This window comes from Epinephelus fuscoguttatus, linkage group LG6 (assembly GCF_011397635.1).
Source record: "Epinephelus fuscoguttatus linkage group LG6, E.fuscoguttatus.final_Chr_v1".
NCBI lineage: Eukaryota > Metazoa > Chordata > Actinopteri > Perciformes > Serranidae > Epinephelus > Epinephelus fuscoguttatus.
In genome coordinates, this window is record NC_064757.1 from 21,273,873 (window position 1) to 21,301,059 (window position 27,187).

At 40.5% G+C, this 27,187-nt stretch overlaps 1 protein-coding gene across 4 annotated transcripts; it reads left to right on the forward strand.

The window, feature by feature from the left end:
- The first annotated feature begins 1,159 nt into the window (after positions 1–1,159).
- LOC125889732 (ceramide transfer protein-like) lies at positions 1,160–27,173 on the forward strand. 4 transcript variants are annotated; one of them, XM_049577817.1, is made up of 18 exons: positions 1,160–1,856; positions 2,064–2,198; positions 4,553–4,669; positions 15,407–15,514; positions 17,000–17,138; positions 17,665–17,751; positions 17,893–18,050; positions 20,458–20,550; positions 20,695–20,781; positions 20,900–20,992; positions 22,355–22,432; positions 23,231–23,326; positions 24,583–24,715; positions 24,811–24,881; positions 24,993–25,121; positions 25,398–25,527; positions 26,484–26,619; positions 26,784–27,173. In XM_049577817.1, exons 1-17 carry the CDS (start codon positions 1,767–1,769, stop codon positions 26,609–26,611), a joined length of 1,872 nt encoding a protein of 623 aa, XP_049433774.1. In that variant the 5' UTR covers positions 1,160–1,766; the 3' UTR covers positions 26,612–26,619; positions 26,784–27,173. The 4 variants fall into 4 exon arrangements, with proteins under 4 accessions (XP_049433774.1, XP_049433771.1, XP_049433773.1 ...); XM_049577815.1 differs by lacking the exon at positions 22,355–22,432 and having other exon boundaries at positions 1,169–1,271; positions 1,700–1,856; XM_049577814.1 differs by lacking the exon at positions 22,355–22,432 and having other exon boundaries at positions 1,162–1,856.
- Positions 27,174–27,187: the final 14 nt, after the last annotated feature.

A 27,187-nucleotide genomic window follows, 5' to 3' on the forward strand; every position in this document is an offset into this window, starting at 1 on the left:
TTGACGACATGAAACACATATGAAACGAAAACTAAAGATAGTTGTTTTTTTTGTTTTTTTAAGAAACTGTCCAGCTGTCCTACAGCTTCAAAGGTTATGTGGAAAAAATAGTTTCAGGTACTATCTGGGTTTCCTGTTAAACTGCAGATTATGATAATGATTATCATTTTCCCCTCAAGATGGACTTGAGAAAGTTTTAAACTTTATGGCTTGAAGTCATGTTTCCTGATAAGCGGATGACCTCTTGAACCTTGGCCTGGGGCGTTTTCATCTTGACTGAAGTACAAGGAATACTCAGAGAAAGTGGTCCACAGAGGAGCACTTAACAAAGTAAAACGTGTGCTGTTCAGAAGCCATTTCTTTACTTTGAATCTTCATATATTTTATTTGGTAAGGTTTTCATCCATAAATGCAAATGGTTTAAAAGGAAACCCAATATAAAAGATAACAAAAAAATTAAAAAGAAATCAGAATAAAGCCAGAAAGCCTTTTACAATGCCTTAAAATCCCCCTTCGTTAAAATTATTATTATTAATATATATGTATCCATTTTTTCTTTGTAACACTTCTGTAATTGTATTTTTCCACGCTTTTGTATCATTTTATAATGACTAAATAAAGAAGCTTCAAAAGGATATAATGATAAAGTAACCTTTGACATAGTTAGAGCATGTCGTGGATGTGGATCTTCAGGATCTACAGCAGCCACTCAGTCTGATAACACTACAAAAATCACAGAGACCCTAAAACTTCACCCTTCAATATAGTCAATCTGAATCATAAAATTAAATTAAGAATGAATTTATTTCCCAAAACAAATACAAGAACTATTAGGTAAATTCCAAGTTAAGTTACCGGAAATGAACTCGCATTTCCGTTTTCTTCTTTTACATACACAGTATATCCGTTATACACAGGTGCAGTTACGCGTTTCATTTTAAAATATATTTACGGGGAGATCAATCACCAATCAAAATTATATTTCCCCCGTTGTTATATTGATTTTGACACAGATTCTGTTTCACTGCAGCCCCTTTATTAAAAAAAATATTGATTTTAATTTGAAGGTAGATGTGTTAGACTTCCGGTGTCACTGTGCGTCTATCTTACTTGACTCCGCTCTGTATAAAGTACACAGTAAAGCGTGGCTGCAGCTCCTCCCCCAGACCTGAATGAAGCCAAGCTAGTCAGCCCTCCGCTATTGCTAACTAAACTGCGGAACTACAGCAGCGACACAGACCGTCTCCCGTCATTGCTGTCTTGAAGTTGAGGTACAGCGTTAACACGAAGGCCTGCCTTATCTATTACTCCTTTGAGGACCGCACTGACCGCAGCTAAGATAGCTAACGAGCGCAGTCACAAGTTGCTAGTTAAGTTTGCATTAGCTAGTTGCGTCGTTTGACAGCTAACGCTAACTAGCTAGTCTCGTTGGTATTCGACGTCAGTTTCAAAACAAAGCCCGCAAAAATCGAGAAGTTGAGACTCAGCTGTCACCTCCAGGATAGCTCCCAACTAAACAAGCTAGCTAGGTTTGAGTCTGTCCACCGACTGAAGATAAATTACGCCTTTCAGCTGATGTGTGATACATTCCGTTAATGCCTAATTAACGGTATTTCCCTGACGTTAAAGCTAAGTTGAAGAAGCTGTCAGCAGATTTGGCTGTGACGCGTTTGAACTTGTAACAAACTTAATCCTGCAGCTAGCGGGACGAGACGTGGTCCTGTGGATAAAATCAGGTTCAAGTTATCTGTGAAGCTTGGATTTAAATGTCCGAAAAGAGTTCATCGTCCGGCTCGGATGAGGATGTGGACCCAGAATCCGGGCAGCCTGTGGAGCTCGGAGGCGTTTTAAGCAAGGTAATGTCATGTGAACCAGTTTGACTGTTACATTGTTTTACTCCACAGACACAACTTCTCCTTTAGGTGTTTCAATCACACACTACTTATCTGTAAAAGCCTGGTTAGCATTACTAATAAGATGCTGAAATAATCCCTGCACACAGAGGATCTGTTGTCTGCATAGCTCAGCTAACTGTTTGTCTTGTACTTCTTGTGTGTTTACAGTGGACAAATTACATACACGGATGGCAGGACCGATGGGTCGTGTTGAAAAACAATACTTTGAGCTACTACAAGTCGGAGGATGAACGGGAGTACGGCTGCAGGGGGTCTCTGTGCCTCAGCAAGGCTGTCATCACAGTAAGTATTTACTATGGTATGAAGAGTCTTGTTGCACACATAGAAAGCAGAATGGGCTGAGCACCTGTCCAACATTTCAGGGAATAAGGGCTCATAAGATGGGCGACTATGAAAGGCCTCATTTTCTGCATCAGTGCTCTTGGAGTAGGGTTACCTCTCTAGCAGGTCTCAATGTTTTGATCCCGTCTTTCCCTGTCATTAGCATGGAGTTGAACTTTAATTCCTTCAATCTATGTTCCACAAAGATAAAATGGTAAACATTAACTAGTAATGAGGCTGTTATTAAGATTGCAGGTAGGGTAGAGACCTGTGTGTTAGCAGACCAAGGCATTCTTGCTCCAGCAGTCATTTGAGAACACTCTTATACCTCTTCCTCCTTGGCACTTATTGCTTTGGCTACATAAACTGTGTGTTCTCTACTGTTAAAATGTAAGCTTCGATCTCACACCGAAGACCTGTATTGTCCTGATGTGGGCTTCCTGTTGGTGAGATAAGTCAAAATCCCACACCCTGGTTAAATATTCACTGATCTCTCTGAGCATACCGCAACCAAGTACAGAGGCCAAACAAATGGTTTTACTGTGATTTGTGCAATAGGATTATATGACTCTAAACTGGATTAAAACCACAATATGAAAGTTTAGAGTTAGTTTCCTCTAGTGAAAGTGGTCCTCTGAGTAAGCATTATGTTCTACTGTTTATGCAGACTGAATAAAACTCCACAAGAGTGTGTTGTAATAACGTTATAGTAGACTACGTAAGAGTGTTTATTTACACATGCTCACTAATAATTTGAGTAGCGTGACCCATACAGTCACGTCTTACTGCCTCTCCCCTCTTGTAAAATATCCAAAGCCAATTCTGTCTACGGAGACTGTGGTATGAGGACTCAGGAATGCAGGAACAAGCCTCTGCTTCTCTTCTTGCCTAATATCTGTCTGTTACACACTGCATAGCTGCAGACGCTCCAGACTGTCCTCATACGGACGCAAAATATATTTGCAGACACACGACTTGAAAGGCATTTAGTAGAGGAAAAAAAGCTTGAGTATTCGATGTCTCTTGTGAGGCGGTTATCAGCGTTGCTATTGCTGTTAACCTCCTCCTTCCTAACAGTGACGATGCCACAGTCTTATACACAGAAAATAGCCAGTGCAGCAAGGATATTCAGTAGTGCTTACGTAAGGGGAAGGAGATTGTTCCAGGCAGAATGAAAGAGGTATAAACTGGGTTGTAAAGCAGAGGTTTATGGGCCGTGTCTGATACAGCACAGTAAGATAGACTGGATTACTCTAACCAGTAATGGCATCATGGCTGGATGCACTTGAGGTTACCATTGCACCCCTCCTTGTAGTGAAATTTAGAAACTGGAGGGCATTTGTGATGTTACACCTGTCTCTGAGGGGAAACTTTTGCTCTGAGGTTGTCTGTGACTGTAATAGAAAGCATTTACGGGTCAGAGAAAACCACTCACCCCTGTCAACTTTCCTCATATGCAACTCATGAAATGTAATATTAGTGTAAAGTCTAAAGACAGTGTTGCATAAAGTTATTCAGACTGACAGTCCCTGCTCAGAGTTGGAGTGTATGTTGCTCTTGTCCGTGACAGCCAGTAAACCAGCACATGAGCGTCATTCAGCAAATCTAATTAAACTTGGACAACATGAGGTTATGTCAGCTGACAGAGCAGCTGTAGTCTTGGTTCTGCTCGGGATAAAAATGGGAAAGAGACTCAAGCCCTATTTCTTACAAGGTACGTTTTGCTGAACAGGTCTCTCCTCAGCTGAGTGCAGTGGTCAAATTCCAATCTCAGAGGAAATGGGAATTCTTTGGTGCACGTGCTTGAGTGCTTAAGGCGGTCAGTGGTTGGAGCTGGGTGGGGTGCATTGTAGAACGGGGGAGTGAAATAGTTGAAAGATTTGGCCTAATACTAGAAGGAAAAGTTATGATGACCCGGGCTCAGGCGGAGGCATGCTGAAAGAGTATCTGTTTTTTTGTACAGCTCTGCTGCGGTCATTTAGGGTTGTGCCTGTAGACATAAGACATCAGTTTCTAATTAAAATTCCTGTTTATTGTGTGGCAGAGGCTTTTCTGTGACTGATGGAATCCATGTGTGTCCAGAATGTGTCATTGCTGGTGAGCCAGTGTCATAAACAGACTGTAGAGGCATTATAGTGGGATTTTTTTTGCTGATTCCGCAGTGATTTTATTGAACTAGGGGAAAATGTTACACTGAAGTTTTTGTATTGTTTTTATTTAAGTACAGATACTTGGTTGTGGTAACAGTATTTCCTCACATGTCACATGCATTCTGTCTAATAACTATTCATGAGCCCTGTCCTCTCTCTTTGCAGCCTCATGAGTTTGACGAATGTCGTTTTGACATCAGCGTTAACGACAGTGTTTGGTACCTCAGGGCTGAAGATCCCGAGCACAGACTCCAGTGGATTGAGTCAATAGAGCTGCACAAGGTGAGTGGAATGGGGTTTCTCTTTCTCTTTTCTGCTGGCTTCTTTTTACACCATGATTTGTTTGTCATACCAACAGTCTTGTGATAGTTATTCAGGAGAAATTTGCCGATCGCAAGCCACTCAGCTGCATAACCCTGATAGATAGATTAATACTACAGATGCTCAGTGTCACTGAATCCAGTCCCTGTTGTGCATAGGGATTTTTTAATTTGTGTGGTGTTTGTCAAAAATCAGAACAGATTTTCTCATGCCATATTGTGTCAGTTCCTCAGGTTATAATGAATATTTGATTCTCTTTTTGCTCACCCAACTTGCTGAAAACATTGCTTTGCTGCATTATTCACATTTTTTCAGGTATTTAGGTTCAATTTCGGGTCAGTGTTTTTCAGAACAGACAGGGAGTTATCTGTTTTGTTCAGTGAGCTGGGTGTGGCAGGACAGGGATTCCCACACACACACACACACACACACACACACACAGCCCTTCATCCTGGGAATGTGAGGAATCTGTGGAGTGAGGTGTTGAGGTGGGGGTATCCCCTGTTATCAGATACCCGGCAGCTGCTCACTCTACAGTGACATCAAGTTAACACAGACTTACATAAAGTGTGTTAAGCACATTAGATATGTCGTCATGGCACAACAGAAGTGCTGTGCCATGTATAATCTCATGATCTATCCAAAACGAGCTGATACAGCTAGTTATACTGGTTTAGTTTGTATTAGTAGCCTCTAAATATCTTATCTTACTATATAATGACGAAAACTCTGTCTGTCTGTGGGTGTGTGTGTGGGTGTGTCTGTTCCATGTTTTTCTCTTCACTGACTTAGTCAATCCATGTGAAATTTGGCACAGTGGTAGAGGGTCATGGGAGGATGAGAATGAAGCAATATTACATCAATTGGCCAAAGGGGGGCGCTATAGCAACTGATTGAAATTGCAAACTTTGAATGGGCATATCTCATGCCCCATATGTCGTAGAGACATGAAACTTTGCAGAGAGATGCCTCAAGAACCCATAACTTCCGGTTATATAGATTTCTACCATTTTGAATTTTTTGAAAAACACTTAAAATCGATCTCTTCCTAGGAAGTTTGACCGATCTGCATGAAACTTGGTGAACATAATCTAGGGACCAATATCTAAAGTTCTCTCTTGGCAAAAGTTGGAAAACTTACTATAACTGAGCTTCTATAAGGCAATGACTTTAACTATCTGCCTTTCAATGTGCTACCTCAACTACTAACGTACAGTTTTAGCCCACTAACTATCCCACTATTGGTAATGGTACTACTGTACTTCCAATAAATCAATCGTACTGTCAAATTCACAAAAACTCTGTCTGAATACATTGCTCTTCTTAATGGGTTCAGTTGACTATTTAATCTGCAATTTCCTATGACCTGTATCCCAAACACACACCATGTGAAACTGTACGTGGGCAACTGTGCACTCAGTGGGTATGGACTAGTTGTAATAGTTATCCATTTGCTTAGTTTTATTTTGTTTTTATTGATTTGCTTGTACAGAGTTGAAAATACTCTACAGACAGTACATGAGCTTGGGTAATAGCAATCAGTGTGTTCGTACTGTGACATTTGGTGATTTACTTTATTTTGTGTAATCTGAGTCTTCAGGTGAAATGTGTGTGAGGGATTAAGAGACAAAAAGGGCTTTGTATTGGCAAGAATCTGGCAACAGGATGCGTATCATGATACAGGAGTTATGGTTCAGTATTTTGCAATATGCTGCGATACAGTAAGCAAGGTGGCATATTACAATTGTCTAATTTTAGGAAAACTGTCATAGTATAAAGAGAATGCCTCCATATGCATAAAATCTTTATGCAATCAGAACAGTGGGATCTGCGTTTTTATTTATCACGGTCCCTGTAACATGCTAGGGAAATGTCATTAAGTTGGAATGAAAGCGTTAAATGGCTGAAGATAACTTTTGACACGGCAGTATGAACACAACACAAAATGAAACAGTTCCAACAATTTTATATTACGTAAACTATTGATTAAAAATCGATAGCGTTTTTTTAGAACTGATAAAGTATCACAACACATAATATCACGATACCAGGGTAACTTCCCACAATCATGAAGTTCCTGGAAAAGTTTTGAAATGAGAAAAAATATTTTCCAGGCTTGAAAGTGGAAAAGTTATGAATATACATTTCTTTCAGCAATTGTTTAAAGTATGTCTAATGTTAAGGAAAATTAGTTCCTTGTATTACTAATTAGATATCCAGTGCTGCACTACTTGACTTTTAAAATGTCACTAGTATCAGGTGATACACATTGGCGTATGCAGCTAATTGGCTGTGGCAATGTCTGGTGTCCTTATTCGCAGATGCCTGGGAAGCGCATGTATAATAATGTATGGCTTTCCAACAAAAAGTATAATGCATGGCTCCAGAGAGAGGCAGACTAGCCAGGCTAAATCGAGGCTCTGCACCAAAATGTGACAGGTTTTCGTGCGGAGCATAATAGTGGCCAAATGTAGTTGAAGAAACTAAGTGTGCGTACCTCTCCACATTTGGAATTGCACCCAACTTCAAATTGCTTGTCAGAGAGGTGTCCAGGCAGACTATATTAAATTAAAGAAAGTGATGGGAATGGGTGAAAATATTACAGAAAAGCTATGGAAGAGTTTTGAAAATTCATCTGTAAAAATGTGTGCTCAAATAATATGTATTGTGTAATTACATCATTTGTCTTGCTTGTGTTTGCCATATACAAACACTGTAGTTAAGAGAGACCACTATAAATGTACCACCTGTGAAAAAATAATCACTATCCTGTGAATTCTCTTCAGGGCTCCGTCTCCACTAAAATGTTGCTGTGCATGGTTTTGTGAGTGCTACATGGTGTTGGTAATTGAGTGTGAGCAACCACAGGTCCATTAACAACAGTGTGAGAGTATTTCAGGGTTATGTCTGGATTGTGACCTACAATAACCTCAGTAAGCTTAATGCAGCGCTGCATGCAGCATTGTTGTACAGTAGGTGAGTGTGTCTGCACTGCTCCCAACTGGACAAAGAGGGACTTACATTCAGTGTTTACAACTTGGCATACTGGTTTTAATCTTAGTGTCAACAGGGCATGAAACACAGCGTAGTTACCTCAGGATAGCCTCACTTTTCTGCGACTTTGTTTAAATACTCACATCCTGTTCTGCAAATATTGACATTTTATTTGTCTCGCTCTTTTTTTATTCTATTTTGTTTTCTCTTTCTCTTTCTTCCATTCCCAGTGCTGAAAATATGACAATTAAAAAAAACAAGACATAGTACACACAGTACAGTAAAACATACACATGCAAATACATATAAAGCTTTTTAAAATAATGTATTTTCAAATTCTAATCTGTGTTTGTTCCTAGTATTAGAATCTAAAGCTTAAACATTTAGCTTATGTTGGCATCTACTAGTGAGGCTCTAGATGGTTACTTCAGATACAAACTCTGCAATATCACAACCCATCAGCTAATCGGTCTGACAACGATAAGCCTCTGGAGGTGAGAGCCAGTATATTGGGCTGATCCGATGTAGCCAGCAGATATCCGTGTCAAGACTTCCTCTTCCGTGTGTCAGTCATTTTAGTTAATCTCTATAAACAGATATCTACATATAGATCAACTTTAAAAAAAAAAAAAAAAAAAAAAGCTAATATAAGGCTAACTTGTCAACAGACATAGCTGATGGATTCCGAAATTGCATTTTGTCCAGTTCAGTCTACGTCTCCATAAGGACTGTTTGTCTGCCGATCAAACATGATTGATCATTGCCGCTCAGACTACAAATGGAAGCCAGAACATTTCCGATACTGAAATCTTGTCTTGTCACCCACAGAATCTGCCTATAGAGATGACAAATTGTTTGATAATTAACTTTTTATAATTACTTTTTAAGGGATATACAGTACAGGCCAAAAGTTTGGACACACCTTCTCATTCAATGCGTTTTCTTTATTTTCATGACTATTTACATTGTAGATTCTCACTGAAGGCATCAAAACTATGAATGAACACATGTGGAGTTATGTACTTAACAAAAAAAGGTGAAATAACTGAAAACATGTTTCATATTCTAGTTTCTTCAAAATAGCCACCCTTTGCTCTGATTACTGCTTTGCACACTCTTGGCATTCTCTCCATGAGCTTCAAGAGGTAGTCACCTGAAATGGTTTTCCAACAGTCTTGAAGGAGTTCCCAGAGGTGTTTAGCACTTGTTGGCCCCTTTGCCTTCACTCTGCGGTCCAGCTCACCCCAAACCATCTCCATTGGGTTCAGGTCCGGTGACTGTGGAGGCCAGGTCATCTGCCGCAGCACTCCATCACTCTCCTTCTTGGTCAAATAGCCCTTACACAGCCTGGAGGTGTGTTTGGGGTCATTGTCCTGTTGAAAAATAAATGATCGTCCAACTAAACGCAAACCTGGATGGGATGGCATGTCGCTGCAGGATGCTGTGGTAGCCATGCTGGTTCAGTGTGCCTTCAATTTTGAATAAATCCCCAACAGTGTCACCAGCAAAACACCCCCACACCATCACACCTCCTCCTCCATGCTTCACAGTGGGAACCAGGCATGTGGAATCCATCCGTTCACCTTTTCTGCGTCTGTGGTTGGAACCAAAGATCTCAAATTTGGACTCATCAGACCAAAGCACAGATTTCCACTGGTCTAATGTCCATTCCTTGTGTTTCTTGGCCCAAACAAATCTCTTCTGCTTGTTGCCTCTCCTTAGCAGTGGTTTCCTAGCAGCTATTTGACCATGAAGGCCTGATTCGCGCAGTCTCCTCTTAACAGTTGTTCTAGAGATGGGTCTGCTGCTAGAACTCTGTGTGGCATTCATCTGGTCTCTGATCTGAGCTGCTGTTAACTTGCGATTTCTGAGGCTGGTGACTCGGATGAAGTTATCCTCAGAAGCAGAGGTGACTCTTGGTCTTCCTTTCCTGGGTCGGTCCTCATGTGTGCCAGTTTCGTTGTAGCGCTTGATGGTTTTTGCGACTCCACTTGGGGACACATTTAAAGTTTTTGCAATTTTCCGGACTGACTGACCTTCATTTCTTAAAGTAATGATGGCCACTCGTTTTTCTTTAGTTAGCTGATTGGTTCTTGCCATAATATGAATTTTAACAGTTGTCCAATAGGGCTGTCGGCTGTGTATTAACCTGACTTCTGCACAACACAACTGATGGTCCCAACCCCATTGATAAAGCAAGAAATTCCACTAATTAACCCTGATAAGGCACACCTGTGAAGTGGAAACCATTTCAGTACATAGTACATAACTCCACATGTGTTCATTCATAGTTTTGATGCCTTCAGTGAGAATATACAATGTAAATAGTCATGAAAATAAAGAAAACGCATTGAATGAGAAGGTGTGTCCAAACTTTTGGCCTGTACTGTATTTGTTGTGCCATGTCATATACTCATACTTTGCTAGAGTTGGGTTTATATCAGTGCCTAACAACTGTAATTGTGCTTCAGTTATGGTCTGGCCCCATTCAGGGGTGATCGTGCCTTTGCTGTGTCTGCCCCCAAATTGTAGAACACCATCCCTCTCCAAATCAGATCTGCCCCCACCATTGACTCTTTTGAGTCAAGGCTCAAAACGTACTTTTCTTCATTAGCATTTGAGTCCCGCTGATGTGGTTTTCTCTGATGTATGTGTGAGCCGTGTACCTGACAATTATGTTGCCTGTCATGTATGTGTTTTTAGCATTTTATTCCTTTTGCACAGTACTTTGGTAAGCATGAGTTGTTTTTAAATGTGCTTTAGTAAAATAAATTTGAGTAGAGTTAATATGGGTAAAACAGGTGGTCATCACATCTTTTAAATGCCTCATATCAGGCACTTTGCAAAGCCGCACCACCACCATTTGCATATCTGTATTACCAAATTAGGCTTTTATTGTGCGGCAAAAAAAACTGTTTTTGTGCAAGTTCATCTGTGTTTTTATGTGTGGGTGTATTTGTGTTGGTGGTGGAAAAAGTTGTGCTAAGTGTAGGGAAGTTAAGTGCAGCTCTTGATGAATAATGCATTTTTTTTTTTTTAATCGCCTGTTCTCACAGCAACAAAAATCAAGAGGGACACATAAAACTCTTGATCATACTGAGAAGACTGTTCCATTCGGTCAGATTCAGAGGGGTGATAGTGGAGGGACCGGGGAAGTCCCCCTGGTATTTATTTGTAGTTTTTCCACCACTTCATTAGCCACAAGTAAAGCAGAAGATCCAGATAAATGTCGTTCCTTGCTTCCCACTCTCTGCCTCTCCCTCTCTTTCTCTCTCTTTTCTCTATCTGTCTCTCAGTCTTTCTCCGTCACCTCTCTCTCCTCTTTCACCCACCCATTTGGTACTTTAGTGGTTTATCACACAAACAGCTCCGGACAGCCCTCGTCTCTCTCTCTCTCTCTCTGCCTGTCTCTCTCTCTAATGCATATATGCATGCACCCTTCATTTCTACCCCTCTCTCGCTCTGTCTCTTATATGCAAACACACACAGTCATGCTTGCTTGCTCAGTGATGGATGCTGGACATAAAGATGGACAAGATGAAAAGGTTTCACATATCAGGGTGTGTGGTCTGTTGATATATGTACGCAGCAAGAGTAGAGTGCATGTTCGTGTGTGCCTTTGAGTCCATGCGTGTGCCTGCGGAAGATCTGTCTGCTCTGCTGTGGGATTTCAAGACTCGTCCTCATTGGCTCAGCCTGTCTCTTCTGCTTCACGGAGCAGCTAGTGTCTGCCACTCCTCTGACTGCTATGGAGAAAATGACTTTTTTCCTCTTCTCCCCTTTCCCTCTTTTATAGCTGCTTTCTTTTACTTGATGAGCTAAGCTGAGCCCGTATGGCTTTTCTTCATCGCCTCCTCCTCTTCCCTTTTGTTCCTCAGTGAGGTGTGTCCAGAGGAACGGGAATACTGGATTTAAGCGTCTGAATTGTCAGAGCAGAGGGAGTGTTGAGGGAGCATCTGGGCCATGTTGGGGCCAGCAAACCGCCGGGACTGCAGCAGTGTCCTGCTCTGCCTTGGGTGTTGGAATGGCCGAATGGTGGGCTTATAGCATGGTGGCATGCTGCTTGCTTACTATCACTCATCACTGAAGTCTTCAATAAGTATGCCAGTGTTGTGATATGAATGAAAAACATGGCCCATCTTTGCCTTCCTCCATGCATTACATTAATGACTTTTTTCTATTTGCATGCATGTAGTTTTTTTTACATTAGTTGCACTGATGGGCTGGAGAACTGAACTGCATTGTAAGAAATCACTATTTTTTTTAAATTATTTATTCAGAAATTAAGCTTATACTGCATGGTTATGTCCTGGACTATCAACATTTTTAATGACAGGTATTTTACCCAAACAGCATTATGCTCAGATGTGCAGAAGCACTCAGTGGTTGCTATGGTCACTTACTGTACACTCATCTCATTACCATCACAAAGCCGTGGGTACAAGATGCCATTTCATGTGTTGTGTATGAGTGGGTGTTTAATTTGCATGGCTGTGTCATGCAGCTGAGCAGGTGCATAAAGATGGCAGGCACAGATTGGTCCTCATGTTTCATCAGTGCATTGCTTTGCCTTCTGCTCAACACCCAAATTAGCAATACATTAATAATGATTTTAGTAACCAGTGCAACATCTCAGTCTGAAGAGATAACCTATAGCAAATCAGATCCTTTCGTGATAGTGATGTAAGACCAACTTTTAGTCCGTTACACTTCTTGTCAAATATTTATTTAGCCAGGCAACTAACCAACTGTCATTCACAACTATTGAAACGTAGACTGCATTTTTGTGAAGGGCTTTATATGATGTAGCAGGAAACATAGCTAATAATTACACTCAGGATGATATGGTTTAAATTAGGGTTGGGCAATATGTTGATATTATATTGATATTGTGATATGAGACGAGATATCATCTTAGATTTTGGATATTATGGTATGCTTAGTGTTGTTTTTTTCCTTGTTTTAAAGGCTGCATCATAGTAAAGTGATGTAATTTTCCCAAATTAACAGACTGTTGTAGCTGTTCTGTCATTTACCTCTGCCCGCTTAATCATTATAGCCACATTACTGAGGAGTATTAATCAAAATTCTCATTGTGTAAATAGTTCAGGGTTTCCTACACATTTATTTATTTGTGATGGCCCACCACGATTAAAACACGTAGTGCCACATTTTGATTTTCTATTTTTGGAGCTGGACCATTCATTAGGTGCGCTGTTAGAATATATCAGCCATTACAGTTATTCATTGCTCCTGATCTCGGAGTGCACTGGTACTCAGTGCAAGTGAAACTCAAGTTTGCTTTCACTCACGACCAGCTTTTTCTCTCATCCATCGGTCTGATCGCTCAGAAACTTTGCTAGTGCTACATTCATTGACCTGCAAAAACCTCTGAATTGAGAGAGTGGACACAGACTGATATACAAGGACACATAGGCAGGAAAAAAACTACCGTCACACATAGATTCTAATTCTGTGGAAAACTGTATATTGCAAAAGTGCCAATAGTCAACCCCACAATATTTTCACAATAACAAGGTATTTGGTCAAAAATGTAGTGACTGTTGGTATTAAAGCATTAATATTTATTGAGCCATCAGGGGTGAAGCTGAGGCACTTTGCAATCACTTGACTTACATCTCAAATAAAAAAAATAGTTGCACACCTGGCGTACAGCTCTGCCACTCAGAGTTGCTTTACTGTTTGAGGCTGGAAAATGGAAAATGTATTATTTAAAAAAAAAAAAAAAAAATCCAGCCTGACCCAAAGCATCATGTTGTTTTTAAAACTGACAGCTGAACACTTTGACTCAAGACTTAAAGTGTATGGCAAATGTCTACATCCTGATTCCAAAATGGTTGGGACACTCTTTAAAACGTAATTTAAACCAAAATGTAATGATTTGCAAATGTGTTTCGACCTATAGTCAACTGAATACAGCACAAAGACAAGATATTTCATGTTCAGACTGATAAACGTTATTGTTTTTTGTAAATGCACACTGAACCTAATGCCTGCAACATGTTACAAAAAAGCTGGGGCATGTTTGACACTGTGATACATCACCTTTTCTGCTAACTACACTGAGTGTTTGGGAACAGACGACACGAATTGTTGAAGCTTTGAAAGTAAAAATTTTTCTCATTCTTGCTTGAAATACAATCTCAGTTGCTCAACAGTCCTGGGTTTCCATTGTCAGATTTTGCACTTTATAATGCACAATACAGTTAAGTGTCTCACATCTTTTAGAATCAGGGTTACAAACGTATGAATTGTGAATTCTGTAATGCTCAATTATTTGTGAGACTGGTTCAGGTCATTTTTAGGGCTGGACCTTATTGTTGTATTATTGAATATCATTGAATTGTACAATGCTCATGGTATATTGTTCATAGCGTATTTGTGTGTTGAGTATGAATTAGATGTTTTAAAAATGTGATTGCATTTCATACATTATCTGATTACTTTTAACTAAGTAAAAGCTTAAATGTATCACTTTAAAATTAAATTTACAGCAATCATGGGATTGAAAGAATGTAAACCTACCTTTAACAGCAAAAATCCAGACTTTATATTCTTTAGACCTGGTGTTAAACAGTTAACCACTCAGCTCACTATCTTTTCACCAGTATTCAATGTCAAATCTCTCAGTCCGTCACACTGTTAAGTGTTGTGAGATGCTCTTGCAGAGGAATGTATGCTTTTCTCTCTTAATCAAGTATGCCACCTGACTTCCTCCTCAGTTTGCTCGCTGTTCTCAAGACCTCTGCATGCCATTTAGTAAACACAAATAGCTTACAGTGCCTTTTTAATTTGATAACCAGGAGGAAAGGTAAACTCATGACTAAACCTCAGCAAATAAATTTAGACTCATAAAACACACCACAAATTACTGTTTCTACTACTGGTTGAGTATGAATTTACAGGACTCTAACACTGGGCTGTGAATTTGCTCTCTCTCTCTCTCTCTCTCTCTCTCTCTCTCTCTCTCTCTCTCTCTCTCTCTCTCTCTCTCTCTCTCTCTCTCGATAGATAGATAGATAGATAGTAGTGATAACAGTTAACAGCTGCATGTGGGTCAAATAAGAATATTTTGTTGTGGTGGGGTTGGCTGGGTGTGCATGCACATACGCTACGTATAATAAAATCCTGTCACTTTGCTGAGTTGACAGTCCCAGACATCGCCCAGTCATAAGTTGGCTATTTAATGGAACAAATGCAGTCACAGCCACTCCCTCCCTCACTAATGCCAGGTCATACAGTAGATCTGTTTCATAAGGCCATGTGAAACAGTACTCTGTATTTCCTAATCAGTACAACAGTATTTTGGGATACAGAGTGATTTGTTGCCACTGTTCCTCAACCACCTAGTATCAGGTCTGCTGGCTCTGTTGATGCATGTGTCTTTTTGTCAGCTCCAGTCCCTTCGGCGGACTGTTTGTCTGTGTAGGTGTAGGCCGTGCTCGGGTCGAGCTCAGCATTACTCAGTGCTGCTGACTACTAGAAATGATCTCCCCCTCTCTCTCTCTGTCTTGTTTTTTTTATGAGCTGCAGACTTTCCTATTATATTGCAGATTGTTTAATGTGTATTGAGCACACACTGACCTTTTGTTCCTTCTGTTTTCCTTCTCCTTTCTTTACTTTCTTTTCATCCGCCCCTCATTTTGTCTCTTTCCGCCGTCTATCCCTCCCTCTGGATTTCAGGCCGAGTCTGGCTATGGTTCAGAAACCAGTCTCAGGCGTCATGGTTCCATGTTGTCTCTCACCTCAGCAGCCAGTGCCTTGTCCGCCACGTCCACATCCTCCTTCAAGGTAAAAACATGATCACGAGAGAGTTTGAAGATGTTTAGTGTTATCAGATCATCTCAAATTTTCAGGCTACATCCACACTAATATGTTTTCATTTTAAAACAGTGATATAAAATGGAATAAATCCTTTACACATGACAGTACTCACATAAAATTATTAGAGTATTCCCGAAAAAAATCTAAAGTAACAATAGCAATGTAAATTGGCCAACAACAAAAAAGTTGTGTGGTTGAAATTCATTTATTAAACAACCAGTCACGTCGCTGACGTTGCATAGGTTAGACACAGCACTGAAGGACCATCTCCTCCCGTTCAGTTTAATGTCTGCCCAGTTGGCACAAGCTAACACAGCAGCAATGGCTAATATCTGACACTGAGCCATTAATTGGTCCCAACAAACTCATACAGAAACTGAAACAGCTCGACTCTGTCATTAAACCTGTTTATAACTGTTAGGTAACGTTAGCAGTGTTATGCTAACAGTTAGCCCCATCACTTTGTGTTGGGATTGACCCTCACCGATTGTTCCCCAGTGTGTAGTTCACACTCCTGCAGCAGTAGCTAGTCTCATAATAAACAAAGAGAGAGCAACAGTGCAGCAGGGAGGCGCTGTTGCTGTCTTCTCTGAGAGAAGCAATACATTGCACACAGCTCTACGTTGAAATAAGATGTTACCCATTCTACCCAATAGTAAAACAATAGTAAAAAAAAATATAGAAAAGGTCATGTTCACATGTGTGAGGTTGAGTGTGGATTACTCTGTGATGTCCAAATCATGCCCATCCGTAATGCTAACAGGCCTGAAAAGGGCATATTACATAACAATTCATGTAGACTGGGCATGCACATGCTGTTGTGAACAGGAAGTAGATTGTGTCCTCTGTGTTTTTTTTAGTTGCAGAAAACACTGCAGAGGATGGCCAGCAATAGTAAAAAGTAACACCAGAGATTTCTTTGCTTGGACTGACAGCAAGGAGAAACTGTATATGCAATGGAAAACTTAGATTGGGAGTTAGTGCAAAGTAAATATGATAAAGACCCAATCAGGAAGCGAATGTGAGTGTCTGCGTCCTTATTTTCAGAAATCTCTGTTTCCAGGCATCAAGCCTAAAATGCAAAAGCTTGGAGTCTCAGTTTTTAGGGGTTGGAATACGCCAGATTAGTGTGGATGCTCGGCATAAACATAGGAAAAGTTATGTGTTTTATAATGAAAACATATTTTCACTGGCGTGGATGTACACTCAGTCTCACAGTATTTCCTTTAATACATATATAAAGTTTGGCCAAAGGCACTAAAGCACTTTCTGAAAATACCAACTGAAGATCGAGATCTGTTGTAATACTTACTGTACTTTTATCAGTTGTTAAAATGTCAATGATTTTGTATTTATTATTAATGATGGCTGTGTGGTTAAAACAAAAACAGAACTTACTGTCTCCTGACAGCTCTTGATTGCATCTCTTTACTTCTCTTTCTTTCTGCTCAGAAGGGGCACAGGTTGCGTGAGAAACTAGCAGAAATGGAAACCTTCCGGGACATACTGTGCAGACAAGTGGACACCCTGCAGAAATACTTTGACTCCTGTGCTGACGTTGTCTCCAAAGATGAATTTCACAGAGACAGAGGTAACCTGTGGCACAAACAACACTATTACACAACACTATTATGGAGCTTGTATTATGTGTTTAAAATGCTTTTTAATTAGTTTTAATTGGTCCAGTTTACCCCCCAAAAAACTGATATAGAGAGCAGTGTGAACACAGCAAAAGGAACTAGTTTTGATGCTTACTGGCCAATGGAAGAATTTATAGATGGGGCTGTATTTGGTCCAAGCAGTCAGAGAGTTGGAGGAGAGTATTTGGTAAGAGTCATTAAGAAAGGAAACAAAAATCAATATCCACTTACAGGGCACTTTGTGGGTTGTTTAATCTCTGAGTCAGAACCTTTCTGCACTCTTCAAAATCACTTTCATACTGAACTTGCTCTCATGAATGTCAAACAAACATGTAGTTTCATCTGAATTATGCACTTTTTCCAGAAATTTAGTGTTACATCTCTAACTACTGAAGAATTATGAAAAAGTAGCAACCCTGGAGGAGCAAAAATACCTGTTGTATGGGTTTTAAAATGTTGCTGTTTCTTTCTTACCAGTAGTAGAGGAGGACGAAGATGACTTTCCCACCACTACAAGGCCTGATGGTGAATGTAATCACAACAACAATGGGAGCAAAGAGAAATGTGAGTTTAGCTGCAGATACAGAATGTTCATTGCTTTCAATGACTGATTCGCTTTATTGTGAAAAGCCAGAAAATCTTTTTCTTAGCAAGTAACAAAGCAGCTATCACACTCAGTTGTTTCTTTGTTTCTGTCCGTGCCAGTGTTCCCACCCGCCAGTCCCAAAGGTATGAATGGAATAGACTTCAAAGGGGAGGCCATCACCTTCAAGGCCACTACAGCAGGAATCCTCTCCACCTTGTCCCACTGCATTGAACTGATGGTCAAACGAGAGGACAGCTGGCAGAAGAGACTTGACAAGGTACAGTCGTGCACTCTGCACACATTGATTAAAATAAACGTCACTCACAGTGTGCTAAATGTCATGTGAATAATAGGCAGTTTCCTGAGTGTTAGCAGCCACTGCTGTGTGGAGGTGTCGCAGACTGAGGAGCTAATTGCTACCTTTCATTTAAGGAGCTGGTCTTCCATATTAATTTTGATGGTAACATTACTTAGAAAAATGCACACCATTATTTTTTTAAATGCTAGAAGGTGATTGAGGAGTTAAATCTGATACTGATTTGCATGTTAAGTACAGTAGCTGTATTAAATAAGTAGTGTGTGAATGAACAGGTTAAACAAGCTTCGATCCCTTAGGATGTAGTTCACATCTGCTTTTATTAGTCCTTATCCCAAACTCTCCCCTGGTTATAGAATATCTGATATGGATATGTGTTCAAAGGTCCAGTGTGTAGGATTTAGGGGGGTATATTAGTAGAAATGGAAATATGTTTTCTTAAGTGTAGAATGACCTGAAAATAAGAATTGTTGTATCTACGTAGGGAGCACTTCATTGTTTCTGGGGATCACCATGTTTCACCGCAGTGTTTCTATAGTAGCCCAGAATAGACAAACCAGACACTGACTCCAGATAGAGCCATTCACATTTAGGGTTTTTGCGTCAGCCACCGAATTAAGTAGCCCAACTGCAGTAAGCAGGACCGCTTACATTTATGACATGAAATTGAGATTCTGTTAATGCGATGCCGTTTCCTTATCAAAAATGTTTTCAGAAACAAATTTCAGCTTACCTTTTAACTGCAATTCGAGATCGTTTGTTACCAGCCAACCGCCATATTGTGTCCTGGGGAAAAACAGACAAGCTTGCACCCACCAGCAGGCGTTTATTTTTCTGGTGCAGTGTGTTCTGATAGTTGTAGGTTTTCTCTCTATTGAACACAAGGTGTGCCACAGCCCTTTTTTGTTTGCTCTGGTCATGCAGCACTAATTTCAAAAGTATTTGCACCCTTGTACTGTAGCATGGTTTCATGAGAGGACCGTCTTCCCAGCAATGAAATACTTCCTTAATGGCTAAAGCTCAGTGATTCAAAATAATCAACATGCTTACTAGCAGCACAAATGCACCTGTTGCCCATAATGAGCTTAAACACTTTGGTTATTTGAGCTATTTTTTCATCTGAGTGGTTGGAGTTCCCATAACACTCTTCCATTCATTGATTCTGCTTTGACTAGAGGCCAGCCTGTGTCTTTAAAGGTGTGCTCTAGAGCTCTTCATGCTTACATCCTGATCAACGCAGCCAGTGTTGTCAAACCAGTTTTTTTTTTTTCGTGTGTGTAAAGGCATGCTGCCCAACCCTAAAACACTGAAAAGCTGGGAAGTGCTTTCAGTTAGTTAGCCTGCTCGAGTGAAACTACCTCAATCCTATCAGTGTTTTGGTTATGTGTGTATGTGTGTGAAGTTTAGCTGCTGATGTGGAGTAGGGAAATAGAAGTAGTTCAGAACACAAGCTCCCAAAGGAACACGACACGCCCGCTCAGACTCGTACAGAGAGTGAATTAGAAAATGACTGCTAAGACTTCATGGTGCAGTTTGTGGAAGCCTTCGCTACAAAGGAGGACAGAGCAGCTCAAATACCAGACACAGAGATGGATACCTCTACAGACATGTAGTCTTCTCTTTAAAGTAAGTTTCTATCTGTCTGTCGGTATGTTGGCTACACGCAGCTGAAAACAGGATCACCCTTTGTTTATTTTGTGCCAAGTGTTATACGTCCACACCTTCCTGTGTACACTTTGTTTGGTTTCATAGTTTTGCTCTGTCTGGCTTTCCTCCTGTTAAGTATTTTTGAGAAAACACTATTGTTTTAGCTTCTTCTTATTGCTGTGTGGATAAACTATGTCTGGACTGTGACAAGTTTCTCATGCAGAGTTGAGCTGTTTCAGTCTATATAGTAAATGTTATTGTTTTATAATTAATTTGCTGTCTTTGTAGAGTTTCATAGCCTTTAAGTAATAAATGGTGAAAACAGTAGATAATCCACTCTCTGTAGTTCTTCACTGTGTTGCTGTAGCCTGTTGTTTCTAGCCTATGGCAGGGATCGAGACATTAGGTAAAACCTGTTTGAGAGTGCGCACGGCTGAATGATGTGGTAGGTTTGCCCGGTTGTTTGTGACATGCAGACCTCTCTTTTCTTCCCCTTTCTTGCAACTCTTTACTGTAGCCTGATGAAAGGAGCATTGTGACTGAGGCAGTGATGTTTTCCTGCTCTGTAACGCTGAATTCCTGTTGTTCGTTGTCTAAATGAGGAGGATCAGCAGATCTATTTTAAACACAGCACAGATGTTTTCATGGGCGTTACATGCTGTCACTGTTATTTATTGTTTAATACAACTGCACCAACAGCTCTCGTTTCTCTCTCTCTCAGGAGCTGGAGAAGAGGAGGAGGGTAGAAGATGCCTACAAGTCAGCTGTGAATGAACTGAAGAAAAAGTCACACTACGGCGGCCCAGACTACGAGGCAAGATGAAAATGAATTAATTAGAAACAGCCGCACAAGCCAAAGCAGTCCCATGTCTCCCAGCATGTGCATTTTTATCATTCTGCTTCTTTGTCGGGGCTGTTCTGGCAGTATTCTTATATTGCAGACATTTGCTCTTCACAGGAGGGGCCCAACAGTCTGATCAATGAGGACGAGTTCTTTGATGCAGTGGAAGCTGCGCTGGACAGACAGGACAAGATAGAAGAGCAGGTGTGATGAAGATCATTGTAAAACACAGTTTTAACATTACGCTCAGGGATGCTGCCTGTCTCTGTGGTATCTTCTTCATCTTCTCTCTCTAACTAAACTCTAACTCTCTGTTCCTCAGTGCCAGTCAGAGAAGGTCAGGATACCTCGATTAACTCCGGTTCCTCCAGGAGACGTCTACTCCACCATCGGCACATACCGGTTTGCCGCCAAGGTGCTTAACACATTTGTTATTTTCTCTTAAATGTATACAGCATTTCTAGAGTATCTTGCTTCAGAATCGTGATGTATTTCGAGTAACATGACATAGGCAGGCTGGACATACAAGTTTATGGGCGGGATATAACATTGGGCAGAATTTGATTTGATCGTTGAAAAACTGAAAATACAGTGGTTCAGAGTTGGATGCTGGCCTCCATTCATTCGTAGAGGACGACCCGCCAAAGGTCATCGTATGCTCTGTGTATTAGCTGAAACAGTGCACTGTAAAATGCCTTGCACATAATCCGGAGCTGTCGCAGACAACACTTTCCTTAAAATGAATAAACTTAAGCCAGCAAGTTTGTAACTAGAGATGTTCTGATACCAATTACAATACTTGAACTTGCTTATTGGCCAGTACTGAGTACTGAGTTGATACAATTGCGTTAAAAAAATTACAAAGCTGTATAGTACTAACCTTGTAATAATAAATTCTTCTTTTCAGCTCTAGAACAGAAATTGTCAGTTGCTACTCAGCACAACTCTTTGTGTGAGCTACTGTTTTAGAGCAGCAGAGAAGAATTGATTAACTAACGTTTTATTCTGGTGTGAATCAACCTTAACGTTTATTCATAGATTAGGTAGTATCAGATCTCCACACTCCTGATACTGTATCCAGCATTTGTGACAGTATCGGAGGCTTTTCTGATACTGATATTGGTATGAGCACAACTCAACCTGTAACCACTGTATTCAGGTGAAACGGAGCAAGGTCTGAGTTGACTAACACCCAAAGACACAGTGATGATTCATGCTGTTGGTAGCTTGCTAAGTTTGTGGCTAAGAGTTGCAGGTCGATTGGTGGGTGGATGTCATGATATTATTGGCTGAAACTGGCTGGTACAAACTTAAGTAAGCACATGTCATATTTAGGAATGAGTCTTAATGAGAAAAAACGTCATCCCTGAAGCACTCTGGTGTTAAACAAGGGCACAGTATGACTCAGGATGTAATCTACAAGGGTTTAAAGGGCGCTTTTCATTTCATCTAGACTTAAATGCTACTGGTTGCTGCTTTTTGCAATATCTCATTGCTGTCTGAAGCTTGGTCAACTTACCACCAATGCGTCATGTCTATAAACTCTGCAACTGCAGCTTATGTGCTTCTTACAATGTGTCCATACTTCAGCTTTATCTGTTCACACAGCAAATCAGTTTGTGCATATTGCAGTAATTCAAAGCTTATGTAACATCTTCATATGAAATGCTACTTGGGCAGGTTGTAGTTGCGGCCTCTGGACTGCTGCAGGCTGCCTCTCTCTGTCTTGTTTGTTCCTTATTCTTTTCTGTTTCGATCTTCCTCCTCTGCTGTATAGCCCCATAGCCATTCTTCTTCCCTGTCCTCCGTTGAGCTAGTCAGTGCCTCAGACGACATTCACAGATTCAGCGCTCAGGTACTGTATTTGGTCAGCAGCGAGCCCCTGTATCTGCAGGGGGATGCAAACACCTGCTGCTTTCCACCGCAGTCAGAGCGAGCATGAGCAGAGAGCATGAGAATGTCTTCTAACCAGTCTCTCCAGGATTTCACAAATGTTTCTTTTGCTTTGGGCAGCATGTTACAGTGGGTTTTTAAAGTCTTTATGATATTATGTAATACACTAGAACAAAGAAAACCTGACTGGACAAAATTGAAATTGCTGGAGTGACTGAAAGTTTTCTGACAGTTGTCATCATACCACTGATAAGAAAAATGTCAGTCCATTGCTGCATGACTGGATTCAAGTTAAAGCTCTTCATTTCCGCCGCCTCCTTTGCTCACATCACTCTGTCCCCCACAGCATGAGCAGGCACGAATCCAGACTGGCTATGCACTGTGTTGTTGATGCATTGTTTGGTTGTTGAATAACACCCCCAAGCAGGATCAAGTGTTATATACATATTTGGTTCCAGCTCAGTGGCTAATGTATTTGCTTAAGGAATTCTTAAGATTCTTAAAGAGAAATAGTTTTTAATGTTTGCCTCCTGTGATATTATCAGAACCTCTGAAATAAAATACCAGCACGGGTGCTTGAGGTGCTGATTGCTCAAGACTATAAATCATTAAACTTGAGCATAGCATCCCTAATACAGTTTCTTCCTCTTCTCCCCCAACTGTGTCCTGTTTCAAAGCATGTCCTCAAATAGGCAGGTAAAGAACAGTGGAAAAACTCTCTCTAACATGTGAATTCAATCGATACCTGTCGGTCTCTTAGGTGGAGGAGATGGTGCAGAATCATATGACTTACTCTCTTCAGGATGTGGGTGGAGATGCCAACTGGCAGCTTGTAATAGAAGAAGGAGAGATGAAGGTGAGTACAGAGGAGAGAAGCTGCATATGAATCATTTCCCTCGATTCCTAGCTCTGAATATTTAAGTCTTGTTCACTTTTTCCAAGGTGCTATGGTCGGAAGTGAAAGTGGTGATAATGAATTTATCAGCTAGTGGAGAGGAAGTGAAATATTTAAAGTAAAGATATTCTTGCCAGACAAAAAATGAATTTATAAAATATATAATCAGTGCTCTATTCATTCTTATTCTCATTTTTATTATTGTTAGTAACACTATGAAAATAATAATTACACTGTCTTTAGTTTTCAAACTGAAAAATCAGCTCAAGATTTATTAGTCAGTGGTAGAGTTAAAGGAATACTTCACTCACAAAATGACCATTTGTATTTTAATTATTCACCCCATGTTACGTTAAATTTGAAGAAGATGATTTTTTTTCTCGCATTCTTGATGAAAAGTAAAGGTGAACCGCGTTTAACAATAGCTAAACTATATCAAAACATTAGTTTACAAACCCTCCAACAACTCATGCAGTGTAATCTAAGTCTCAATTATCAGTTGTACGTTCAGTGCTTCCTAAACACATGCATTTTTGCGATAAATCTTATAATATAAAACACTTCCACCCACAAGTAGCATGCCATCATTATGCCTCAGGACGCTACTCGACCGTGAAAATGCATGTGTTTGGGAAGTACTGAGCATACGGCTGGATAAATGAGATTTGGATTATACTGCATGAGTTGTGTGAGAGTTTGGAAATGGCTGTTTTGATATAGTTTTGCTGTCCGATGCTTTGACTTCAGTCGATTAAGTATGTTTGCCGTTTTTGGATTCTCCGTTCACTGTGGAGGCATGCGGGAATAGCAAAGTTTTCTTCATAACTTCAAGGTAATGCGGTGAGTGATTGACCTACACATGATTGCAAATGGTCATTTTTTTTGGGTGAAGGATTCTTTTAAGAGGATCCTTCAAGATATGACTTGTAGTCAGGCTGCAAATATGTTTATAGTAATGATATTACTTCCAATGTGTTTAGTTCTCTCACAATTTCATATTACTTCTTGGTCTAGAACTCTTGTTCAATTATGCAATCTTTGCTTTTATCTTTTTCTTTTTCTGTATGATTGTTGTTATTTAATGAGCGATATCTTCAGAAGCCACTTTTGGCTTCTAACCTCTCCTTAATTTTCTTTTTTTCTGTCTAGTCAATACATGTATGTGCAAATAAATAAACTGAACTAAACCGTGTCACGCTCTGCCCTTTGTGTAACAGGTGTATAGGAGAGAAGTAGAGGAGAACGGTATTGTGCTCGACCCCCTCAAAGCTACACATTCTGTGAAGGGGGTCACAGGACATGAGGTCTGCCACTACTTCTGGGACACAGCTGTCCGAATGGACTGGGAGAGTAAGTTCACTGTTTCAGAACTCACCATAACATGAACACTGTGTGACTGTGCCTGTGTTAGATATCATGAACTGACTGAACTCTTCATCCTTCAGCCACCATTGAAAATTTCAACGTTGTGGAAACGCTCTCCGACAATGCCGTCATTGTTTACCAAACGCACAAGGTAAATTGACTACTTGGCAGTTTAGATGTTTCTGGAACATGTTGCACTTTTTATCAGTTTTATTCTGCAGCCTTTTTGATTGCTAACTGAATGCCTTTGGTTGTGTTTCAGAGAGTGTGGCCAGCCTCTCAGAGAGACGTGCTCTATCTATCAGCCATCAGGAAGATATTGGCAACAAATGAAAATGACCCTGACACATGGCTGGTCTGCAACTTCTCTGTGGACCACGACAATGCCCTTGTAAGATTACAACAGTACACCTGTTAATATCATGCAATGGAATGATCAGGCATCCAAGCACTGTGATTAGATTTGAAATACATTTGATTACTTCAGCATGTAATTACAAACATCCCTTAGTCAAACAATACTTTGTTTTGTGGCTCTTTTCATGGGTAAATTTATAAAAAGAATAGTTTCACACTTCTTAACACCAGTCACTCTTTCAATTTAGCTTCAGTGAGATCGGTGCCAGCTTTGACATTGATTTTACTTACATTTTTGTTTTGCCTACAGCCCACAAACAGGTGTGTTCGTGCCAAAATCAACGTCGCTATGATCTGTCAAACGCTGGTCAGCCCACCAGAGGGAGATAAAGAGATCAGCAGAGACAACATCCTTTGTAAGATCACCTACGTTGCCAATGGTGAGTACCTCTACAGCCTAATAAGGATTTGATCTCAGTGCATATGCCTCTGGCAAGATCAACAGCCAACAGAACAACGCGTTTCTATCATCATCGATCTGTCAACATCCAACCTACTGTAAATGCCAGAGGGAAGTGTTAAGCTGCCTAACCCTTCATCAGTTCGGGTCATATTGTTATTTGTTGCCAACAGACAGTCTGTAATTAAAGTCACCAAGTTATCTATCTGATATCCTGGCTAATGCATCTGTTAAATGGTAAAGATAGATTGTGTTTGTGAGTGATAGCCTGAGGTCCCATCAGCCTAAATAAATACGGCTTCAATGTTTACTTGAGTCAGCCCGCATGAATGTAGCTGGGTGGGTGTTTTGTTGACTTAGTGAAATGTGAGCAGCTGTTTTAACCAGTGAGAAATAGCTGCAGGTCACACAGGGGCCTGAAAGAAAACAAGCAGATATTTATCCATTGTAGCTGTGAAAACTGTAATGCTGTCAGAAAACTACCCCCAGCTGGCTTCTCTTTTCTTTTGTTGTTTTTTTTTTTTATATAATTATTATTATGAGTGCCACACATTGGGTTACTGCGTTGCTATTGTTTGTGCTGCACCTTCTGCTGATTGGTCTTTGTTTAGCTGGTAGCGAGCACTGAAGGGCGACAGTCTGCATGCTTGTTTCTTTGAAATGTCAGCCCAGACATGCACAGCGTCTCCCCCTCCCCTGACTTCCTTTAAACGGGTTTATTGTGACATAAAGCAGCGCTGCAGAAGGAATCCTGAGCCGGCTTATTGTTAGAGGAGCCAGGCAGGTCATGGGAGTTTATTTGAAACAATAAAATGTGCATTGTCCTCACCACTAGAGGGCTCCATAGACCTCTGTCTACACAGCATCTGTACACTGAGGATTTATGACTAATTATGACTAATAGCTTCCTGATAATTTCCCTTTCTGTGGCTGCAGTAAACCCAGGCGGCTGGGCTCCAGCATCAGTCCTCAGAGCCGTGGCCAAGAGAGAGTATCCCAAGTTCCTCAAACGCTTCACCTCCTACGTGCAGGAGAAAACTGCTGGGAAGCCTATCCTCTTCTGAGCACAGAGGTAACCAGGAAGCCATCTTGTTTCACAACTGAGAGAGCAGCTACACTGATAATATTCATTTCTCTATTACTGGATGGGATGGGATCAGATGTACAGAGCCTGTTAATATTTCAGTTCAGTTTTGTTAACATCTCTGGGCTTTTTCATCTTCTCTTTACTGACAGGTCCGTGGAGGGTTTCCCACCGAAGAGACTACATTGTTCAGCGTTGAACCGGCTCTGAATGACTACATGACCCATCCACCTGTCAGTCAGAATGTGTTTTCAGCCTCCTACATGCAGGACACCTTATCATCCAGGACGTCCCCCCAGGGCACCTGCTTGTAGGAGAGACTGGTTTTACGGCTTTAATCCATCAGTAGTTGTCACCCCAGCCACGTCATCATGGCGTAACACCATCTGTTGGTCATGGGTACACATGTATGTAAAATTCAAGAGTTTCCTAAGTGGTTTTTTGAAATGTTGTTACCAATTATTTGCTTTGTTTTTGTAAATTGTTTTGTACATTTCTTATGATTACATACTTCTTGACTTTTTTTTTTTTTTTTTTTTTTTGGGTTCGCTTTAAT